Raw genomic sequence first — 19357 nt, 5'->3', positions numbered from 1 at the left:
CTCCAGCTCCAGAGAAACACAGCAGGTAATGTTTATCATAATGTTTAGATTGTATATAATATGTTACATAAAATAAAGTTATCTTAGAGTCACAAACCTATTGCTTTAACGAGCAAGCTAAAGACTCGTCTTGTCTGCAAGAGATTGCGGGGCGGGAGACGTGGATCATTCAGCCCAGAGAGGTTACTGTGGAGAAAAGGGAGTTGGTACTCTCCATGTAACAACTAAAAAGTCATTTATCACATATCACAACTAGTCCGAGCTGGTTAAATAAGGCAAAAATTATACCAGCATAGACCTCTTCCACAAACAAAGGCGGCGGTTTAACAGTCAGAACAGAGATATGTGATACATGACTACGTACTCGTAATCTTGGATTCGTATTCGTAGGGAAGAATTCATAGTCATAGAAAGTTGAGTTGTATTCATAAGACTTTGCACTCGTATAAAAACAACTGTAACCTGAACCCAGTTTCACAGACTTACGTATATGACAGCAGATTTTTGTGAAATTAAAAATACGAATCATTAATTACGCATACGTCCTTTTTGACAGCTTCCTTACACCATATTTTCAGTACTTTTTGGTGTTTATGTGGTAAAAAAATATAAATTTGTTTATTAATAAAATATCTTTTTTTTTCAATGAAACACATTTATTCTTCAGTATATAAACTCTCAATGCTGTGTTCAGGTCCAGCACGGAAAATCGTCTACTCTTCCACTCACTCACAGTCACAAGGATGCATTTAGGTATCTAAACATGGTACCTTTTGGTTTTACATGGATTGGTACCCAATACTTTTGACAGAATTCGGTCGATACCTAAAAAAGTACCTAACTCAGTACCCATCCTCGGTACCATGTTCAGGTACCTCAACGCGTCTTTGTCACAGTGAGGGAAGAGCATGAAATTTTCCTACTGGACATGAACACAGCATTACAAGTTTACAAACTGAAGAGTAAATGTGTTAAATTGAAAAACTTTAAGATTATATTATTAAAAAAATGAATGTTCATTACCACATAAACACGAAAGTACCAAAAGTTCCTGATAGTTAGTGAAATTAGCACTAAACAGTATTCTAACGAGGGGCTCACATTTGACTTTAAACTTGATGCAGAATCTGGTCTTTGTCTGCTGGACTCATAAAACTTCATTCAGCTTCTTTCAGAGATTCTTTAAACGGTCATTTTTTTCGGTGTTGCTGAGGGCCAGGAGTCAGTTATGTCTGTTACACCTCCATGGTGTTAATGTAATGATTTATTATATGCAGGACTTGTAGAACAGGACTTTAAAGGCCTGATTAAACTGGAAGCAGCTTCACTCTCACACGTTCACCTCAGCCCTCCCCTCCTCCTCCTGCATCCAGTGCATTAAAGCTGAGTCAATACAGGTTTCAGATGTTTCCGTCACACGTTCATCTCTAACAGACGAAAACAATGACTCAACCTGTAGCCGCACGCTGAACAACCTGCTCCGTGCAGAAACGTACCGGCTGGGTTTGCAGGGCCTGTGGCAGCTTGTGGGGTGAGAGCGTGAGGTCTGTGGAGCAGGTTCTCCACACAATGAGGCGTTCAGCTGAGTCATAAACCATACAATAAAACAATTAACTGCCCAGCTTTTGAAGTACACTCCAATAAAGTAAAGCAGCCAGGAGATAAATCATGAAAATCAAACTATATCAACAAAACTCTAACTCATGGGGGTCAAAACTTTCACATCACCAACCTGCAGCTGCATCACCATTATTTGCACAAATTTCTGGCATCCTAAAACTGGGAAATCGTCTTATTTTTCATTTACAAAATAATGTTGGACACAAGAAACAGTTTCCTGAACAAATGCTGTGCAAACCAAAAGTGCTGAAGAGTCTTCAAGCCCCTTAAATCCAAATATAACAACATATTTAACTGTCACCACTTTGGTTTTAGAGCACTAGCTCTCTTCACTGTCTTTAAATGGAGCGACGACTAAAGAACTGTTGATTATTCTTGGTTCATCAGATGCAAAACTCATTTTTGTATCTATGTACTTATAGTTGCTACGTTCTTAGTAACAAGTTGTACGACACTGTCGTGCAGAGAGGTTGTTTTTGCATTCAGTGAGTATCAGGTTTATTTATAGCTAACAATTTAGCTAAACTTCATGGTTTAAGTCACATTAATTTGCATTTTTTACAGTGTTGAAGTGATGTAGAGCAGATCTAACACATTCATATTTGGGAAGCAATGAAAATGTGCCTGATGAGCTTAAAGTGTTGGTTTATTATTCATAGACGCGCTGCACGGCTGCACCGGTGTGGTCTGAAACCATGATGGAGAGGAAGGAAACGGCTTCAAAGAGCTTTTTCTGTCAAATACAGAGCTTCCTTTAAGTTTCGTCTTCAAGGAAACGGCGCAAAAAGAAACATGAAGGAGTACAAAATGTACAATCTGTCTCGATACGGCCTTCAGGTATTCTGATCACGGCGTGTGCACTCTTCAGGAGTTCCAGTTTGGTTGCTTTCTCTCGCTTTCCTACACGTCCGGTTTGTGTGAAACTTTCCTCAACCGGTCACAACACGCCAACCTGAGTACGCCGCTGAGTTTCATCCACGCCTCAAACAGAGCCACCGAATCCAGCTCTGACGGTTTCTGTGATGCCTGCCTCACTCAAACTGGACTGTGCTGAAAGAGCTGCGTTCAGGAGCAGAGTGATGTTGCTACTTTCCATCCTGGTCACATGACCAGCTGCACGGAACTCTCAGTCATTGTGACATCATCACCAACTGCTGCTCTCTCAGGAGTGGAATTGACTAGAATTTTGGAAACGTCTCCTCATAGATGCCACAATTTTAACCAAATCTCTTCAATAATAAGATATTTTACAAGTCAATTTTGTCAGGAATTAATCCATGTCACTTTTAAAGCTTTGCAACTTTTACTTTTTAGCGTAGAGGCCTAACTGCCGCAGCTTGCATGGAGCTGGATCCTCCTCTCCCATTCATTCTAATAGGGGGAGCTGAAAGGGCTTCTTTGGGGTTCGCCGACTTTGAGGGCTCGTCATTCAAAAAACTGTTTGAGATACAACAAATTTGTGCATAGCTTTTGTAAAGCAGGGTCCACTCTGTCATCTGAGCAAATTTCAAGCCGATACCATTTACGGCCAAGGAGTAGATCATTTTTGTTTGAGGCCCCTGAAATTGACCTGAGTTTATTTTGAAAGGTAAATTGCCAGCTTCCTGTATGAGATAGGTCAGGGGTATCTGCATATAATTTGTGTGTCTCAATGAGATGAAGATTTTAATGTTGGTTTGAGCTCTTTATGACATTTCTACTGCCCACCAGAGCTGTTTTAGTGTGCCTAGGTGGCGCTAGAGAGTACAGTCTGTTATGACGGGGGTCAATTTTTGTATTTTATCAAATTTCTGGCCAAATCTGAGGTGTTTACATGTTTAGGGGGTCAACCCTCAAAAAGTGTATTTTCTTATAAAACATAAAAAACAGCTAAACTGAGAAGCCTGGACACAGAGATGATGAACAGATGGGCTTAAGTTTTAAAAACAAGCACCTGAAGGCTTGAATTATGTCCTTTTCTGTCTCCAATGAACAAAGAACGTGAAGAACGTTGGTAAATTTCCCTGTGATGCAACAAACTTGTTGAACAGTTTGCCTGCCAGTGTTTAGACAATAGAGATATTGCCAAATAGTTTCAGGAAGCGCCTCAAAACCAGGTTGTGCTTGTCTAAGCTGTGACATGTTGTGCCTGTTGGAGCTTTAAGGCACTCACCTGGAAGTTTGACACAGCTGTGAGTCAATGAAGGTCAGGCCCAGCCTGCAGCTACAGTCGGACCAGGAGAACAAGATCATTTGGTTTTTATTTCAGACACAGGCGCCGGCGCGGAGGCGGAGCGTGCAGAGAGGCAGAATAATAAACTGAAACCCCGACAGGAGATCCCCGAGCGTAGAGCCCAGCAGGAGCAGGAAGTGAATGGTTACAGGTCCCGTGATAAAACAACCACGGGGGCGGGGAGGGGTTTACTTTGTGTGACACACGGTCTGTGCACTCAGTAAATTTGGTTAAACAAACACTGATGTTCCCTCTCTCTGGGTCAGACGTGTACGGGCGGATAGGAGCGGCGAGCAGATGGCAGGAGCGTTATCTGGCAGAGCAGGTTCACACAGAGGAGCGAGGCAGACTCGCGGGCTAAGACTCTCACCACAAACCAGAACGATACCTCAACGTTTCTGCTGCTTGAGTTTACATTCTGGGCTCGTGTTTATCTGATGAGTCTTCATTTGCGTGTCCATAAAGCTCCTTTCAGTGTGAGGCATCATCTCCAACTGTACCAGACCTTTAAAGATTGTACCGTACCTTTAAGAGAGCTTTAAAACCAGAGTGTGGAAGCTAGCGTATTATTTTAACATCCTTTTATTATAAGATTAAAACACTAATGTGGGGTCAAGAAACCAAGTTTCAGAGCTGGAAAATGTAAAGCCCTCTCAACAACTTAGGCAAGAATCTAGTGCCTGATTTAAAGACTTCATATTCGTCGTCAAGAAATTAGGCAGGCAGTATTTTGGTGGTATTGAGGAGATCTTTACAAATGTTGGCTCCGCCCCATCCATGACGAGCCAGGCGCTCAACGAGCCCACATACACTCCTTTATAGGGCTGAACAATTTATCGTTTTCAAATCGCAATTTTAGACAATGCAATTTTGAGATCGCCAAAGCAGCAATTTTTTTGCAGCGCTCCCGACTGACTCAGGATCTGTTGTGCCAAGTATTATACACATTCTTTTTTACAAATTTGTAGACAATCTATATTAGAGCTGAAACGATTCCTCGAATGATTCGAGGTACTCGATTACAAAAAATACTCGAGTTATTTTCTCCGCCTCGAAGAATCGTTTAATTTTGAAAAAGATCAAAGAGTGGTATTTCAAACAGAGCTGAGGCCATATTTAGAGAGTTTTCAGACCCCTCAAGCTACCTCTTATACAAAATAGCAACTAGCAACAAATCTGGCTTCTTTTCTGGAGTTTGGAGACTAATGGGTCATTCTACGAAACGGATGCCGTTTGGGTCTGCAACATTTGATGAGATGTACAAGGCACAAAAAATGTGTCAAAATGTTTACAAATTTTGGATCTACCAAAGCAAGTGCTCTTATTGACATGCTGTATCAGAAAATTCTATTTCTTAAAGAGAAAAATTTTCATTTGAAAAATAACTGCTCTTTAACTAAACAAAAATGTATTTTATCCGATTACTCGATTAATCGATTGGATTTTCAGTAGAATACTCGAATACTAAAATATTCGATAGCTGCAGCCCTAATCTATATGTTAAAAGTGCTGGTAAGCAGGTCAACAACACAAAGCCTTTTTTAGCAGTAGAAATTGATGAAAACAGATTATTTATCATCACTATTGATGATTAAAAAATCGTGAATTGCAATATCTGCCAGAAAAATTAGATCTTTTCATGAAATCGTTCAGCCCTACATGTGAATATCCCAAAGCTTGATTTGAAGAAAATCGTGAATCGAATTGAAATCACAATATCTGCCAGAAAAATCGCAATTCAATCTTTTCTTAAAATCGTTTAGCCCTACTCCTTTATATGAAATGCATGGTTTGTCTTTAAGGACTTGTTTAGTGTTTTTATTAAATCGTCACCCCTTTCGAAAACCAAGAGGATTTCATTAAACCAACATTAGCATTAGCGTTAGCTGCTACGGATAGTGGTGGGACAGAGGGGGTGAGGACACATTTTTATTTATTTATCTTTTCGTCCCACTAAGTTCTTAATCTGATGACATAACAATATACTTTCTGTTATTTTGCCCAAACTGTTGATTCTTTAAGTGACGATACATTCATTTCACTATTTATATTTTATAAATGTAGCATCTGGTCAGTTTCATTCAGTTTAAATATGCTGTTTCTTTGTATATGTCATTAAGCAAACAATAGTCATCAACTAAAACAACAACGCATGTTTGGTTTTGCAATTTTTACTGTCATGCATTCTTATCCTTTTTTTTCGATTCATTGATTAATTATAAATATAATCGTCAGGGTAATTGATTACTAAAATTAATTGTTAGCTGCAGCTCTAGATTTGAGTCATGGCACTCTTTAAATTTTGCATTCTCATCACAAACTTGTGGCCAACAAGCTGGAGCGACACGCTTTGACTCAGGAAGTCCAACAGGAGCTGTTAGCATCTGTTTTAGCAGAGTAGCATGCTAACTGTTGTCACCATCCCTCCTGAAGTCACAGTAACAAACAGCCTTGCTAGGTCTTAGCAGCTCCCCACACCATAGGAGACCAGGTTATCCCCAGTTTTAATTTCAGTGGTTTGTTTGTTGTCATTATGAGCCGCTCTGCTGCGAGCTAAGCTAACAGCCTCTGATGGATGACGCCTCTCAGCTCCCATCAAAAGCTACGTTAGCTCTTCTTCTGACCAACGCTCAGCCTGAGAGTCGAGCCGTCTCCTCCTCTTTGAGATGTTCAGACTTTCTGAGTCTGAAGGATTAAAAAAAGGATCACGAGCCGGCGTTGGGTGGTGATGACCTCAGGAGCTCGCTCACAGAGCTCATATTCCTGAAGCGCTTGAAGCACTTCACCTGTTATTAACCGAAGCTCTGTTTGCAAAGCCGCAGAGGTCTGAAGGGCACTCCTCTCCAGAGACCCTCCCCTCCTCCCCACGGGCCCCGGGCTCCCAGGAGGCAAGGACGGAGCAGCAGCAGACTTTGACTTGTGGCGACAGCGTGGGGTTAAATAGAAAGTCCCTGAAGCATTGCTAAAGAGGAGAAACCGCATCACTGTGCAAGGACAGGAGAGGATTGTCATTTACACATTCCTACATCATATTAACCCTCATAAGGACAAAAACAGCTTTCAGACACGTGCTGTGTGTTTTCATCCCTGAGAAATCAGAATTTTGTAACCTGAGCGCTCGTTATCACTGATCAGAACAGCGTAAATGCATCACTTCAGATTTAAATAAACTAGGATGCTCTTTTTGAAGCTGTTCTGGAGATTTTTCAAGACAATGCATACATCGAGCCGAGGAGAGACAGAGGTAAACTCCCCTCCTCCATCCTCCATCCTCCATCCTCCGTCCTCCTCATCCTCTCCTCTCCGTCGAGCTGAAGGTTAATGATGAAGGGGCACGGCGGGGGAATACAGATCAGGGAGACGTGGATGGATGTAGAGGCAGAGATTGGAGACGCTGTGGTGAGTTTCACACATGCACTCCAGGATCTGCCCGTAAAATTGTTTTGAGATTGGATTGTAGAGACAAAGGGGGAGGAGTCTAAAGAGGTGAGACGTGACAGTAAAGGCTTGCGATGAAACGCAGGGTGTAGTGTTGATCAATGCAGTTAAACATCTCCTCACAGATGCCACAATTTTTACCAAATCTCCACAAAATGAGATAATTTAGAAGTATTTTTTGTCAGGAATCCATCCATGTGATTTTTAAAGCTGTTCCACTTTTACTTTTTGTGTAGAGGCCTGACTGTTGCAGCTTGTGTGGAGCTGGATCCTCCTCTCCCATTCATTCTAATAAGGGGAGCTGAAAGGGCTTCTTTTGGGTTCACCAACTTTGAGGGCTCGTCATTCAAAAACCGTTTGAAAAACAACAAATTCATAAATAAATTTTGTAAAGCAGGGTCCACTCTGTCATCTGAGCAAATTTCAAGCTGATACCATTTATGGCCTAGGAGTAGATCATTTTTGTTTGAGGCCCCCAAAATTGGCTTGATTTTATTTTGAAAGGCAAATTGCGGGCTTCCTGTTTGAGATAGGTCAGGGGTATCTGCATATAATTAGTGCGTCTCATTTAGACAAGGATTTTGGCGTTTGTTTGATCTCTCCTTGACATTCCTCTATCCAAAAATAGCCAAAATTTCAGTCACTGCTGTGTGACCTGCGGATATCTTCCCTGTTTTCATCCTTTTAGAAACATCTCCTCATTTATGCCACAATTTTGACCAAATCTCTCTGAAAATCAGATATTTTAGAAGTGAATTTTGTCAGGAAATTATCCATGTCATTTCTAAAGCTGTTCCACTTTTACTTTTTGTGTAGAGGTCTGACTGTTGCAGCTTGTGTGGGGCTGGATCCTCCTCTCCCATTCATTCTAATAAGGGGAACTGAAAGGGCTTCTTTAGGGTTCACCAACTTTGAGAGCTTGTCATTTGAAAACCGTTTGAGAAACAACAAATTTGTGTATAGCTTTTGTAAAGCATGCTTCACTCTTTCATCGGAGCAAATTTCAAGCCGATACCATTTATGGCCTAGGAGTAGATCATTTTTGTTTGAGGCCCCAAAAATTGGCTTAATTTTATTTTAAAAGGCAAATTTCAGCTTCCTGAAGCTTCATCGTTAAAATTACGCCCAGATGTTATTTATTCACACTGTGATGTTTTGCACTAATTGCATAATAAATATCAACTCCATTTCCTCCATGTTTCAGTTCTGCTCTTCACGCTCTCACACTGACAACTTGCAGGAATTTTACAAGAAGGGAAAGGTCCAGGTAGAGTAGGTAGAAACACCTGCAGCTCCACCTGAAAACTTCAGGATTTTTGCACGTTCATGAACGCGGCTCACAAAAAAAACAAACTCAGAGTATTTACATCTTGTGAACTCACTTAATCCCAGTTTCATTTCCCCTTCTCTAAATCTTCACAAGAGCACAAAAAGTAGATTTAAGTTCCCAGCCCTTGAACTTTTTACTTTTATTTTTAGCATCTTTAGCTAAAACTGAAGCCACTTATTTTATTGTAGAGCCTTATTTTAGAGTTTTGACTTCAAGAAGTGACCAGAAGTACGGAGGCTGCAGAGTGCAAACCAGAACTACAAAGTTTGAAACACTTTTACAAAACATTTTTAAAATAAAAAAAAACTAAATCTAATCAGGAAAACATTTTTCAAAAAGATTTTAAATAAATTAAAAGATGTGAAACACTTTTAAGAGCACTGAGACAAATCAACAAAGTCAGAATTTTATGTAAGTTTGGAAATTTTTGAATTTCACTGAAAACTTCAAAGACTGGCCACACGAAAAGCAAAACCACAGTTTTTGGAAAAAACAGGTTTCACAAAACGAACAAAAGACATTTCTCGTACATTAATTTTTTATAAACTCTGTAAATTCACACCGCTCTGTCTTTCCTCAACACCTTCTATTTACACAAATTGGCCAAGCCCTCAGGGAGAATTTCCTTCCTGTCAAAATTCTGACTTTTGAAATTTGTTTTGTGCTTTGTTAAAATAATTTGCTCACTTAATTTAGTTTTTTTTATTGTATAAATGTTTTGTAAGTTTGTAAGAGTTTTCAATTCTGGTTTTCACTTCTCAGCCACCGTACAGAAAGTTGAAGAAGCTCAAAAAGATGAAGAACAGGCTGGTTTTGTTTCTGATCTGATTGTTGTAAAAACACAGAATAAATCTGGCGTTTTTTCTTCTAAACTCCTAAAGCGAACGCATGCATCAGTGAGCAGCTTCTCCTTCCTGTGTGGAAACTGAAAAAGTCACTCCACATTCCTGGTGCTGTCTGACACCAGCCTGGAAAATACCTGGGCAGAACTCCAAGACGTCGACCAGCAGCCGGAGAAAAATTCAGCCTGACCTGGTTTGAGATTCCTCGCCTCTGTGAACATTTCGCTCTCCCCTTAATTTCAGACCAGTTTGGTCACTGTGGCGTGAAACCGTTTCTCAACGCGGCGGCTTCTCGCCACGACCGCTCCCTGAGAAATCCAGCCGAGCTGCAGCTCCAAGAAAAATTGATCCCACATAGAAGAAGAAGAAGAAGAAGAAGAAGAAGAAGAAGAAGAAGAAGAAGCACATTGCTTTTGCCATTAATGCTGATCAACACGCTGCAGGCTGGGTGAGGCGTGTGTGCGCTCCCTGTGCATACTTACAGAGCTTTGCATCATTCAATAGGTGCACGCCGTTCATTGATCCTTCATAAAACTGCAGATGAGAGAGCTGGTCGGCAGTAATCAGTGTGTACAAGAAGCCAGAGGCTTCAGTGTGTATCAGAGTGTATCAGTGTGTGTGTGTGTGTGTGTTGCAGATAAGACAAAGTGTGCTTTGAAGTGCTAAAAACTGGAGCTTAATCTAATAAAGAGCGCTGACTTCAGCAGATCTGTGTTTCAGTTCAAACGGCATCAGAGATTCAGATAACGCCGTGATAATCCATAATCCATAAATTATCATTCAGAAGAGATTATTAAACACACAGAGAATTAGCAGATTAAGCTCATTTTTTTAGCTTTTTGACCCAAAACGTTGGTGTTTGTTTCTCTCTCACGACTCCTGAGGCCCAGGCTCGGTTCAGACGGTCACAGATCGATTGGTCCAAAGAGTTTCCAGCAGACTACAGTCTTTCCCAAAACACTTCTCTGGTCATACGGGTCTAACATGAGGCTGAAAGGGTCATGACTTTTTTACAAACTGGTTCAAAGACGCAAAACATGGCTCATTTTATAAAAACAGGACATGTAATGATAACAAAACAAGCTGTAAGAGACAAAATGTTATAAAACTCCTCAATCCAGAAGTTTGAGATATCATTCCTTCCATCTAACTGTTATTTATCCAACAATTAAATTTACCAAAAGTCCTCCCATCCATCTAGTTATCTACCATCAGACTCCATTCACCCCTTCATCAGTTTATCCATTCATTCATCCAACAGTCTCACCCTTTTATCCAAGTCAATGCTAAATAGTGCTAGGCCAGATGTTTCCCACAAAGTGAGGAGAAGGAGGTGAGGACGACGTGCTGGTTCTCAGATGTGAGCTAAAAAGTAACGACATGGACCTGTCCTTCCATCCATCGTTATTGGGAACGTAAGATCTATCTCCAATAAGATGGACGAGCTAGCTGTGCTAACCCAGCAACAGAGGGAATACCAGAGGGCAGAGTAGCATCATGCTATTCACAGACATGGCTAACAGAGCTAACACCAGACACCAAGGCCACATGTGAAGAGCTTCACCTGCTGTGAGCAGACAGGATCCAGGAGACAGAGACTGAACAGACTGCTGAAGAAGCTCAGTCCTGGACCCTGTGGAGGTGGAGGCTGGCTGACTGGACAATGATGGACAAGCTGTCAGCATCTATTTTCTGATGGAGCTTTTTGCTCTTTCTTTACACTTTCTTTCTTTGGTTTTTCTTGATTGCTGCTGTGACTTCAATTTCATTGTACTTGTTACAATGACAATAAAGCTCTATTCTATTGTTTTCATCCATCCCTCAAACAAAGACAGTCACAGATCGATTAGTACGATGAGTTTCCAGCAGGGACGGAGCCAGGATTTTAATTTTGGGTGGGCCCTCAATGACAAAAGTTAGTAAATAACTATAACTGTATAGATATAGATATAAAACTATTATTCTGTTTGTTTGTTTTAAACTAGATTTAGTTACTTTTTTCACTTTATCTGACGGCCAAAGAGTCGAGCTCTAAAGCGGTCGTTTTCAAAGAGGGGGCCACCAGGGGGCACTAGGGGGGCCTTAGAAAATTGAAGGGGAAGGAAAAAATAGAATCTAATTATGTTAACATTTTTATATAGTTTTTTGTTGGTTTGTTGTCTTTCTTTTTATAACCAGTTGTCCGGAAGATACAACACATTAAGTGCCGTAATCGTCAGGTCCACGTGTTTACCATTGTACCATCTATCTCCCTTTGTGTCTGGCTTTTGTTTGTTAATAATTTCCTGCTCTAAACAAACATAATAATTATTGAAAAGTGAATAAAAGTAAGAAAACACTTTCTTAAAGTTGACATTTCATTACATAATCTGAAACGTTATCCATTGGTTTCCAAAGGGGGTCACCGACCAGGAGCTAATGCTGTTTGGGGGCATTAGCATAGCTAAGTTTGGGAATCCATGCTCTAGCTGTAAAAGCAGCAACATAAACAACAGTTAAATAAAAGACAAAAATCTACAGTCTGTCCCAAAATCATCCTCTCATCCTAACGCAATCCTAAGATCGCCAAACTTGGCTCATTTGATAAAGAAAAGACATCTAATGATAACGAAATGAGCTTAAAGTAACAAAATGTCCTAATATCCCACTTTCAAAAGAAAAAAAAATTTCAAAGAAAAGTTTGAGGTGGGCCTGGGACCCTTGGGCCACCCTTGAGGCCGCCCCTGGTTTCCAGATCTAAAGTTGGATATTTCACACATTCCTGAGAGCTTCATCCAACACCTGCTTTAACGTTTTTCTGCTGCTGCAGGAAGATCTGCATCAGACGATGACCACAGATGGAGCGCAGAGCGACTGCGTCCAGAGCCCGAGCTGGTGAAGCCTCGGCCAAACTGTCTCATTCCTCAGATGACAGCAGTCGGCCACAGAGAGCTGCTGAGCCTCTCTGCGTGGTGACAGAAGAACCAAACGCGGCGTCGCAGCCGCTCCAGCATCACATGATGAAATGTGAGGGAAACGGCAGATACCGCGGGCTGCCAGGACCCACAGCCTGCAGCGACAGCACACACCGGCTCTGAGTCTGCGAGGAAACACGACTGTGACAGACTTCAGGGCTCAGCCTCAAATTCTGCACTTCAGTGAACAAACGGAGGGAGAGCGTGTCAGGGTGCAGCCTGAAACCGACTGAAGAGAAAGAGCTAAATCTAAAACACAAGCACAGTTTATCTCCAGGTTCCTGCTTTGTTTCAAAACTCCACAAACACCAGAGACAAACAGCACAGAGAGGAATTTAAGAAGCAGCAAACTGATAAGTTTCACATTTCTCCTGGAAAAAAGACCACGAGGATCCAAAGATTCTTCAAATACTTCGTTCAGACTCCAACAAATGGATTAAAGGTGGAGAAACGCCTCCACGCTGAAGCTCTGATGACCACACGCTTCTGTTTTCATGACCTTTGACCTCACACGGCTCGTCAGTAAGTGATGAGGTAAAGAGGTCGTCTGAGGTCGTCTGAGGTCTCTGCAGCTGTGGACTTGACCTCATGGTCGACTGGAGCAGCTCAGGTGATCAACACGTGACAGAATGTTTACCTTGGTCTGACACAAACTGTCTGAGTGCTCCTTCAGTCTGAAGCTGGTAGGACTGTGTCACACACACAAACACACAAAAACACACACACACACACACACATCAACACACACAACCTAGACCAGTTTCAGTCTAAGAGTCTCTGGAGAAGTTTAACCATCAATCGATCTATCTATCCATCAATTTATCCAACCGTCACTCTATCAATACTTCGATCCAACCATATATCTATCCATCCATCTATTTATCCATCCATCTATCCATCTATCCAACCATCTATCCATCTATCCATCTATCCATCTATCTATCTATCTATCTATCTATCTATCTATCATCTATCTATCCATCTATTTATCCGACCAGCCATCCATCCAACCATCTATTTATCAATACTTCGATCCAACCATATATCTATCCATCCATCTATCTGTCCATCTTTCCATCCATCTATTTATCCAACCATCCATCCATCAAACCATCCATCTATCCATCCATCCATCCAACCTTCTATCCATCTATTTATCCAACCATCCATCGTTCCAACCATCCATCTATCCATCCAGCGATCCAACCATCCATCTATCCATCCATCTATCTATCCAACCATCTTTCCATCCATCAAACCATCCATCTATCAACCATCCATCTATCCATCTTTCCATCTATCTATCCATCTATCTATCCAACCATCTATCCAGCGATCCAACCATCCATCTATCCATCCATCTATGTATCCAACCATCTATCCATCCATGTATCCAACCATCTATCCATCTGTCCATCCATCCATCCATCTATGTATCCAACCATCTATCTATCCATCTTTCCATCTATCTATCCATCTATCCATCTTTCCATCTATCTATCCATCTATCTATCCAACCATCTATCCAGCGATCCAACCATCTATCCATCCATGTATCCATCTATCTATCCATCTGTCCATCCATCCATCCATCTATGTATCCAACCATCCATCTATCCATCTATCTATCCATCTATCCATCTATCTATCCATCTATCCATCCAACCATCCATCCATCAAACCATCCATCTATCCATCCATCCAACCAGCAGTCAAGCCATCCAATCATCCATCCATCAAACCATACATCCATTGATCCATCCCTCTATCTGTTCATCTATCCATCTGTTCATCTATCCATCTGTTCATCTATCCATCTGTTCATCTATCCATCTGTTCATCTATCTATCTGTTCATCTATCCATCTGTTCATCTATCCATCCATCACATCTTTAACCCTGCTCAGTTTCAATAACCCAAAAGTTTGTACATCATCTTTAACCCATCTATTCAAATATTCAACTGTTAATCATCCAACCATTAAACCAACCAACGATCCTTTCATCCATCCATCCTACACATCATGTCTTTATTCTTTCATTTAGCCCTCTTTTTATTCATCCACCTGTCCCAAGCATTGTGCCATTCTCAGCTGTCTATCTGTCAATCTATCCATCATCAAACTCTATTCACCCCTCCTTTAGTCTATCTACTCATTTATCCATCAAACTCATCCTTTCATCCAACCAGAAATCAAATCAACCCTACATCCATCTTTTATACTAACCATCCGTCGTTTAAACTAGGGATACACCGATATGGAAATTTGGGCCGATATTGATATCCGATATTAATACTGTCGTTATGGCAGATAACAGATTTTTACTGATACCAATACTGGTTTAAAAAAAATGACAGCTTTAAACTCAGAGCCTCTCTGAAACAGACCCAGAGCAGCCTGCAGAGAGACAGTTTCTTCACACAGGATGTGTTTTCTGCTTTCTGACCCAGAGTGTAAACTGGAGGAGACAAAAGGCTTTCACATCCTCTGAGCCGCTCTGCGTGAAACTCAAACGCAGACGACTCCACAACTTCTTTTAAACTCTGGAAACTGTAAAGTTGATGAAATGTTTGAGACAGCTGCAGAAAAAGAAACAGCTGATGAGCGCCCAAATTAGCATTTAGCTCCACTTTCTTTAACTTTAATTAGATTATATCAATTTCCAAGCATTTTTTTATTCATCTGAAACCCAAAATACTTCAAAGTCTTCAGCTTCCTTTCAAGCGAGAGGATAAAAAGCAGGAATTTTCCCAACTATCCCCGCTCAGATGATCAAAGTGTTGCTTTCCTGGCGTCCAAACAGTTGATTACTTCACAAACCGCTCGATTTATCTGCTAATTTCTTCACTTCTGGACACAACCGTCCCCTGTTTGATATTAAACCCGCCAACTTTCTTTGTTTTTCCACCTTGCGGCTCAATTTCATCCCAACAAATATGATATTGGCTGCTACTGAGGGAATAAAGCAGCCCTGAAGTCGAAAGCGTGGAAGCTGCTGCAGTATTTACCCTCGCAGGAGAGAAAAAATGGCCTCCTTTATCTTTGCGCTGATTAACAGTGAGGGTTTGTTGTGAAGCGAGCAGCGAGGAGGAGGAGGAGGAGTCGGGGGGGTCCACACACAGATATTGTGTGCCAATTCATTTCCTCAAGGTCTGCTGCAAGAAAAAGCCCCCTCCGCTGGTACAGCCCACACATGAGGAGATTACATCTTTTATTTATCACTTCTTGGCTCTATTTTTCCAGCAAATTCCAGGCTGGGGTGCAATCAGCCAAGAAAGAAACCCTCCCTGCATGTGTGTGTGAGTGTGTGTGAGTGTGTGTGCTCTTTGTAAGCATGCAGATCGAGCCCCCCTCTGCTCTCTGGCATAACAACCCAGATCCCCCCTCTGCAGAAACATTTCTCAATATCTGGGAATAGAAAAAGGCTTTTATTTTGGCAGGACAGTCCCTGCTTGTGTGTGTGTGTGTGTGTGTGTGTGTGTGTAAGAGTGTGTGTGTGTCCCCCTCCTGCATTTTTAAAGTGGGGGGATGCAGAAACTCAAGTGTTGGGTTTCAAAAATTGTAGCTTTAAAAAATATTAAAATAACTTTGTTTTTTTAATTATTATTCTTACAGATGGTATTGATGATAACTACACAGCCACTACGTAAAATCATAATACACCTCATGAAATTAAGCTTTTAATTTTTTGCAATTTTTTATTTCAATTTTCTGACATTTTTGCAAATTAATTTTTTTTTTTTTTTTTTGAAGATTAAGCAAATTTTTTGAATTTTTTTAATAAAAATATTCCATTTTTGCAAATTTTAAAAAGTTTTTTAATTTATTTTGGAAGTTAAGCAAAATTTTGAAATTTCATTATTTAGTGTTTTTTTTTATTATTATTACAGATGGTATTAATAATAACTACACAGCCACTAAGTAAAATCATAATACAAGTCTTGAAATTAAGCTTTTGATTTTTTTCTATTTCAATTTTCTGACATTTTTGCAAATTAAGAAAAAAAAATTTTTTTTGAAGATTAAGCAAATTTTTTTAATTTTTTTTTTAAATATCCAATTTTTGCAAATTTTTGATTTTTTTTAATTTTTTGGAAGTTAAGCAATATTTTGAAATTTTATTATTTAGTTTTTTTTTAATTATTATTATTCTTACAGATGGTATTAATGATAACTACACTGCCACTAAGTAAAATCATAATACAAGTCTTGAAATTAAGCTTTTAATTTTTTTATTTCAATTTTCTGATATTTTTAAATTAAGAAAAAAATGTTTTATTTTTTGTTTGAAGATTAAGCAAATTTTTGAATTTGTTTCTAAAAAAAATATCCCATTTTTGCAAATTTTAGAAAGCTTTTTAATTTTTTTGAAAGTTAAGCAAAATTTTGAAATTGCATAATTTAGTTTTTTTTTTTTTTGCAAATTTACAACATTTCATCAAATGTTTTGAATATCAAAATTTTGCAAATTTTCTAATTCCTTTATTATTTCGCAAATTTTTGATTTTTTTTTATTTTCAACTTATTGAAACTTCATAAAATTTGCAAATTTGTAAAATCTATGACAACAACTTTTTGTTTTTTGTTTTTTAAATTTTCAAATTTATTAAAAAAACTAAAAAATTAATTTATAAAATACTAAGAAATCACAAAACACACATACAAAAACTTCTCATTTAGGTAATTATTCACGAGATTATTCACTTTTTTGTCTTAATTTGAAGATAAAGTAGATTTTGTGGCTCCCAAGTGACTTTCATCCAGGTGAGCTGATGCAAAACGGCTCTTTTGAAAGTAAAGGTCTCAGACCCCTGATGTGGAGTAATGGGATTACAGCGCTCACAGGTGACAGACGCCATCAAAGAGCGGCAAAGTGAGCCATCCACAAGGTTCCTGCGACTACACAAAAAACCCAGACCTCCGTCCTGACCCAGTTGGCTGTGGCTTGGTGTGAATCATGGGTCCATTTGAGAAGAATACGCTTCCTCTTTCCAAATCTCCTCCACTTAACAAGGGAGTGAAAAGATGCTTTTGTTTGCCTTCCCTTTTCGGAGGCGATGGGACGCTTGAAAGACACGAATGAACATGAAAATGGGAACAAAGTGCCAAACTCACAAAAAGGCACGGCGGGGATTTAATGCGTGCTGCCTGGGTGATTAAATCGTGGAAGAAGCGTTTGGAAATAACTGCTGAATGACGAGAAATCAAACGTTTAGTCATGGGAGGAAAGTTGTCATGCACTAGCAGCTGTGAGCACATGTGTTTCTTCCTCTTTCACTCAGAAAAAAACTCAATTTCCCTCAAAAACAACCAAAAATCCAATACACCCATCTACGTATCAGTACAACAACACAGTCTGCAGCATATTTGACTCTGCTCCAGCTTGTTTCCATACTCACAAAACACACAATGTGTGTATTATCAATTGTGCCACACTGAACAACTCATTCAAATGCAATGCATGTCAGTTAAAACCCAACCCAACACTGTTTGAACACTTCCCTTATTACTCAATACTTTTATGTAAGTGTTCAAAATGGATTTCCAAAAGGCCGGGCATGTGAGGTATAGCTTGAAATCATCACATTTAAAGATACAAATAGATACAAATAGTCTTTAAAGACTCAGAGCTATGTTTTGGAGTCAAATCGGTTCATTTATTTTAATTTTTAGAGGAGAAAATGGTGTGTAGTGTTGGTTTTAAGACTTTAAATCAGCTAGGATGTGTGTTAAATGTAAAATCCCCCTGAATAAGCGGTAAATTCTTGCATCTGAAAGTTTCTGAAAAGGTTAGCAGCAGCTGAGATGTGGGAAATAAGGGGATTCCTCCTTTTGTCATCAACACGCCTTCATTTTCAACTCAATTACTGGATTTTAAGTCATTGTGCCCAGTGTTTCACATTCAAACTACCCCCGAGCAAAACAGGATTTAAATGCCCCCAGTCACACATTCCCATTCATGCACACAGCGCGTTTAAAGCCCCATTGTCGCCGCTCCTCTGCCGCCTGACCGCGTCCCCCTTTGTTGTCACCCCTGTCACTTTAAATACCAATGTTTCCACCGCGCTTCACACACACAACGCTCCGTGAAGCTCTTCTCGAGGTTTTGGGTTGATGATTTGGAGAAGAAAAGGTGTATTTGGTCTGTTTTTCCCCGCTCTCCCCGCCTCATCACTCACCGACTTGCAGGACGTTGTCCACGCAGCCGCTCTCCAGCAGAGCGATGCCTCTCCGGAACGGAAGCCGCGTCTCGTCGCCGCTCTCCCCGCTACTCCCAATCTCCTCGCCGCTGCCCGTGTTGAACGACGAGTACATACAGATCTCCCTCTCGCTCCTCGGAAAAGACCAGTACACGATCCGCCTCTGGACGGGCTCCGGGATCCGCTCGAAACGCTCCTCCACTCTCTGAAACGGCCACTTCTCCGCCACTTTTCGCGCCGCGATGTCCAGGAGAGACTCCGGGTTGTGGGTTTTGCTCGACTCAGGGGAAGCCGAGGCTCCGCACGGCACCCCCGCGGCCCGCTGGCCTTGCCTACAGATGTATCCCGGTCTACAGCAGAGCCGCTTGGCCGGGGGCTGCTGGACGCGCTCCGCCATGATAGCTCCGCTTTGACGGCCACGGAGGAAGTCAACGGACCATATGAACGGGATGGGAAAGGAAAGGTTACCCACGGTCTGATTGTTGGACGGGTATGGCCAAATCACCCTTTTAAGGAAACAGGGGGGCGGGGCTTATCCGAGCTTGTCAAACCCCTTTGTTGACAAATTGAGAGGGGCGGGCTCTGTCCGGTAGTGATGGGATTTCCGCTTCGTTTCTATGAGTCACTACATTTGGCTCTGAGAGCGATATTAGTCAGCCTTTACCTTCCTCCCTGGGGTTCAAGACAGACAAAATAAAATCATTTACAGATGTAAAGATAAACAAATACACTGGAAAATACACTGGAAAATACACGACAC

At 40.7% G+C, this 19357-nt stretch overlaps 1 protein-coding gene across 1 annotated transcript in view; it reads right to left on the bottom strand.

Annotated features, from left to right (window-relative positions):
- The window catches only part of LOC141805708 (zinc finger SWIM domain-containing protein 6-like), a 50007-nt gene extending 30898 nt beyond the window's left edge, over positions 1-19109 (bottom strand). The window contains exon 1 of the mRNA XM_074690885.1: positions 18577-19109. Within this exon, the coding sequence (XP_074546986.1) occupies positions 18577-18994 (418 nt within the window). The 5' untranslated portion in view covers positions 18995-19109. The remainder of the gene's footprint in view (positions 1-18576) is intronic.
- Between the last annotated feature and the right edge of the window lie 248 nt (positions 19110-19357).

Source organism: Halichoeres trimaculatus, unplaced genomic scaffold, assembly GCF_033239565.1.
Source record: "Halichoeres trimaculatus isolate MK-OKI-2021-1 unplaced genomic scaffold, fHalTri1.1 fHalTri1_scaffold_16, whole genome shotgun sequence".
Lineage (NCBI taxonomy): Eukaryota > Metazoa > Chordata > Actinopteri > Labriformes > Labridae > Halichoeres > Halichoeres trimaculatus.
Note: the sequence above shows the minus strand (reverse complement) of the source record. Positions and strands in the feature narration are given on the sequence as shown.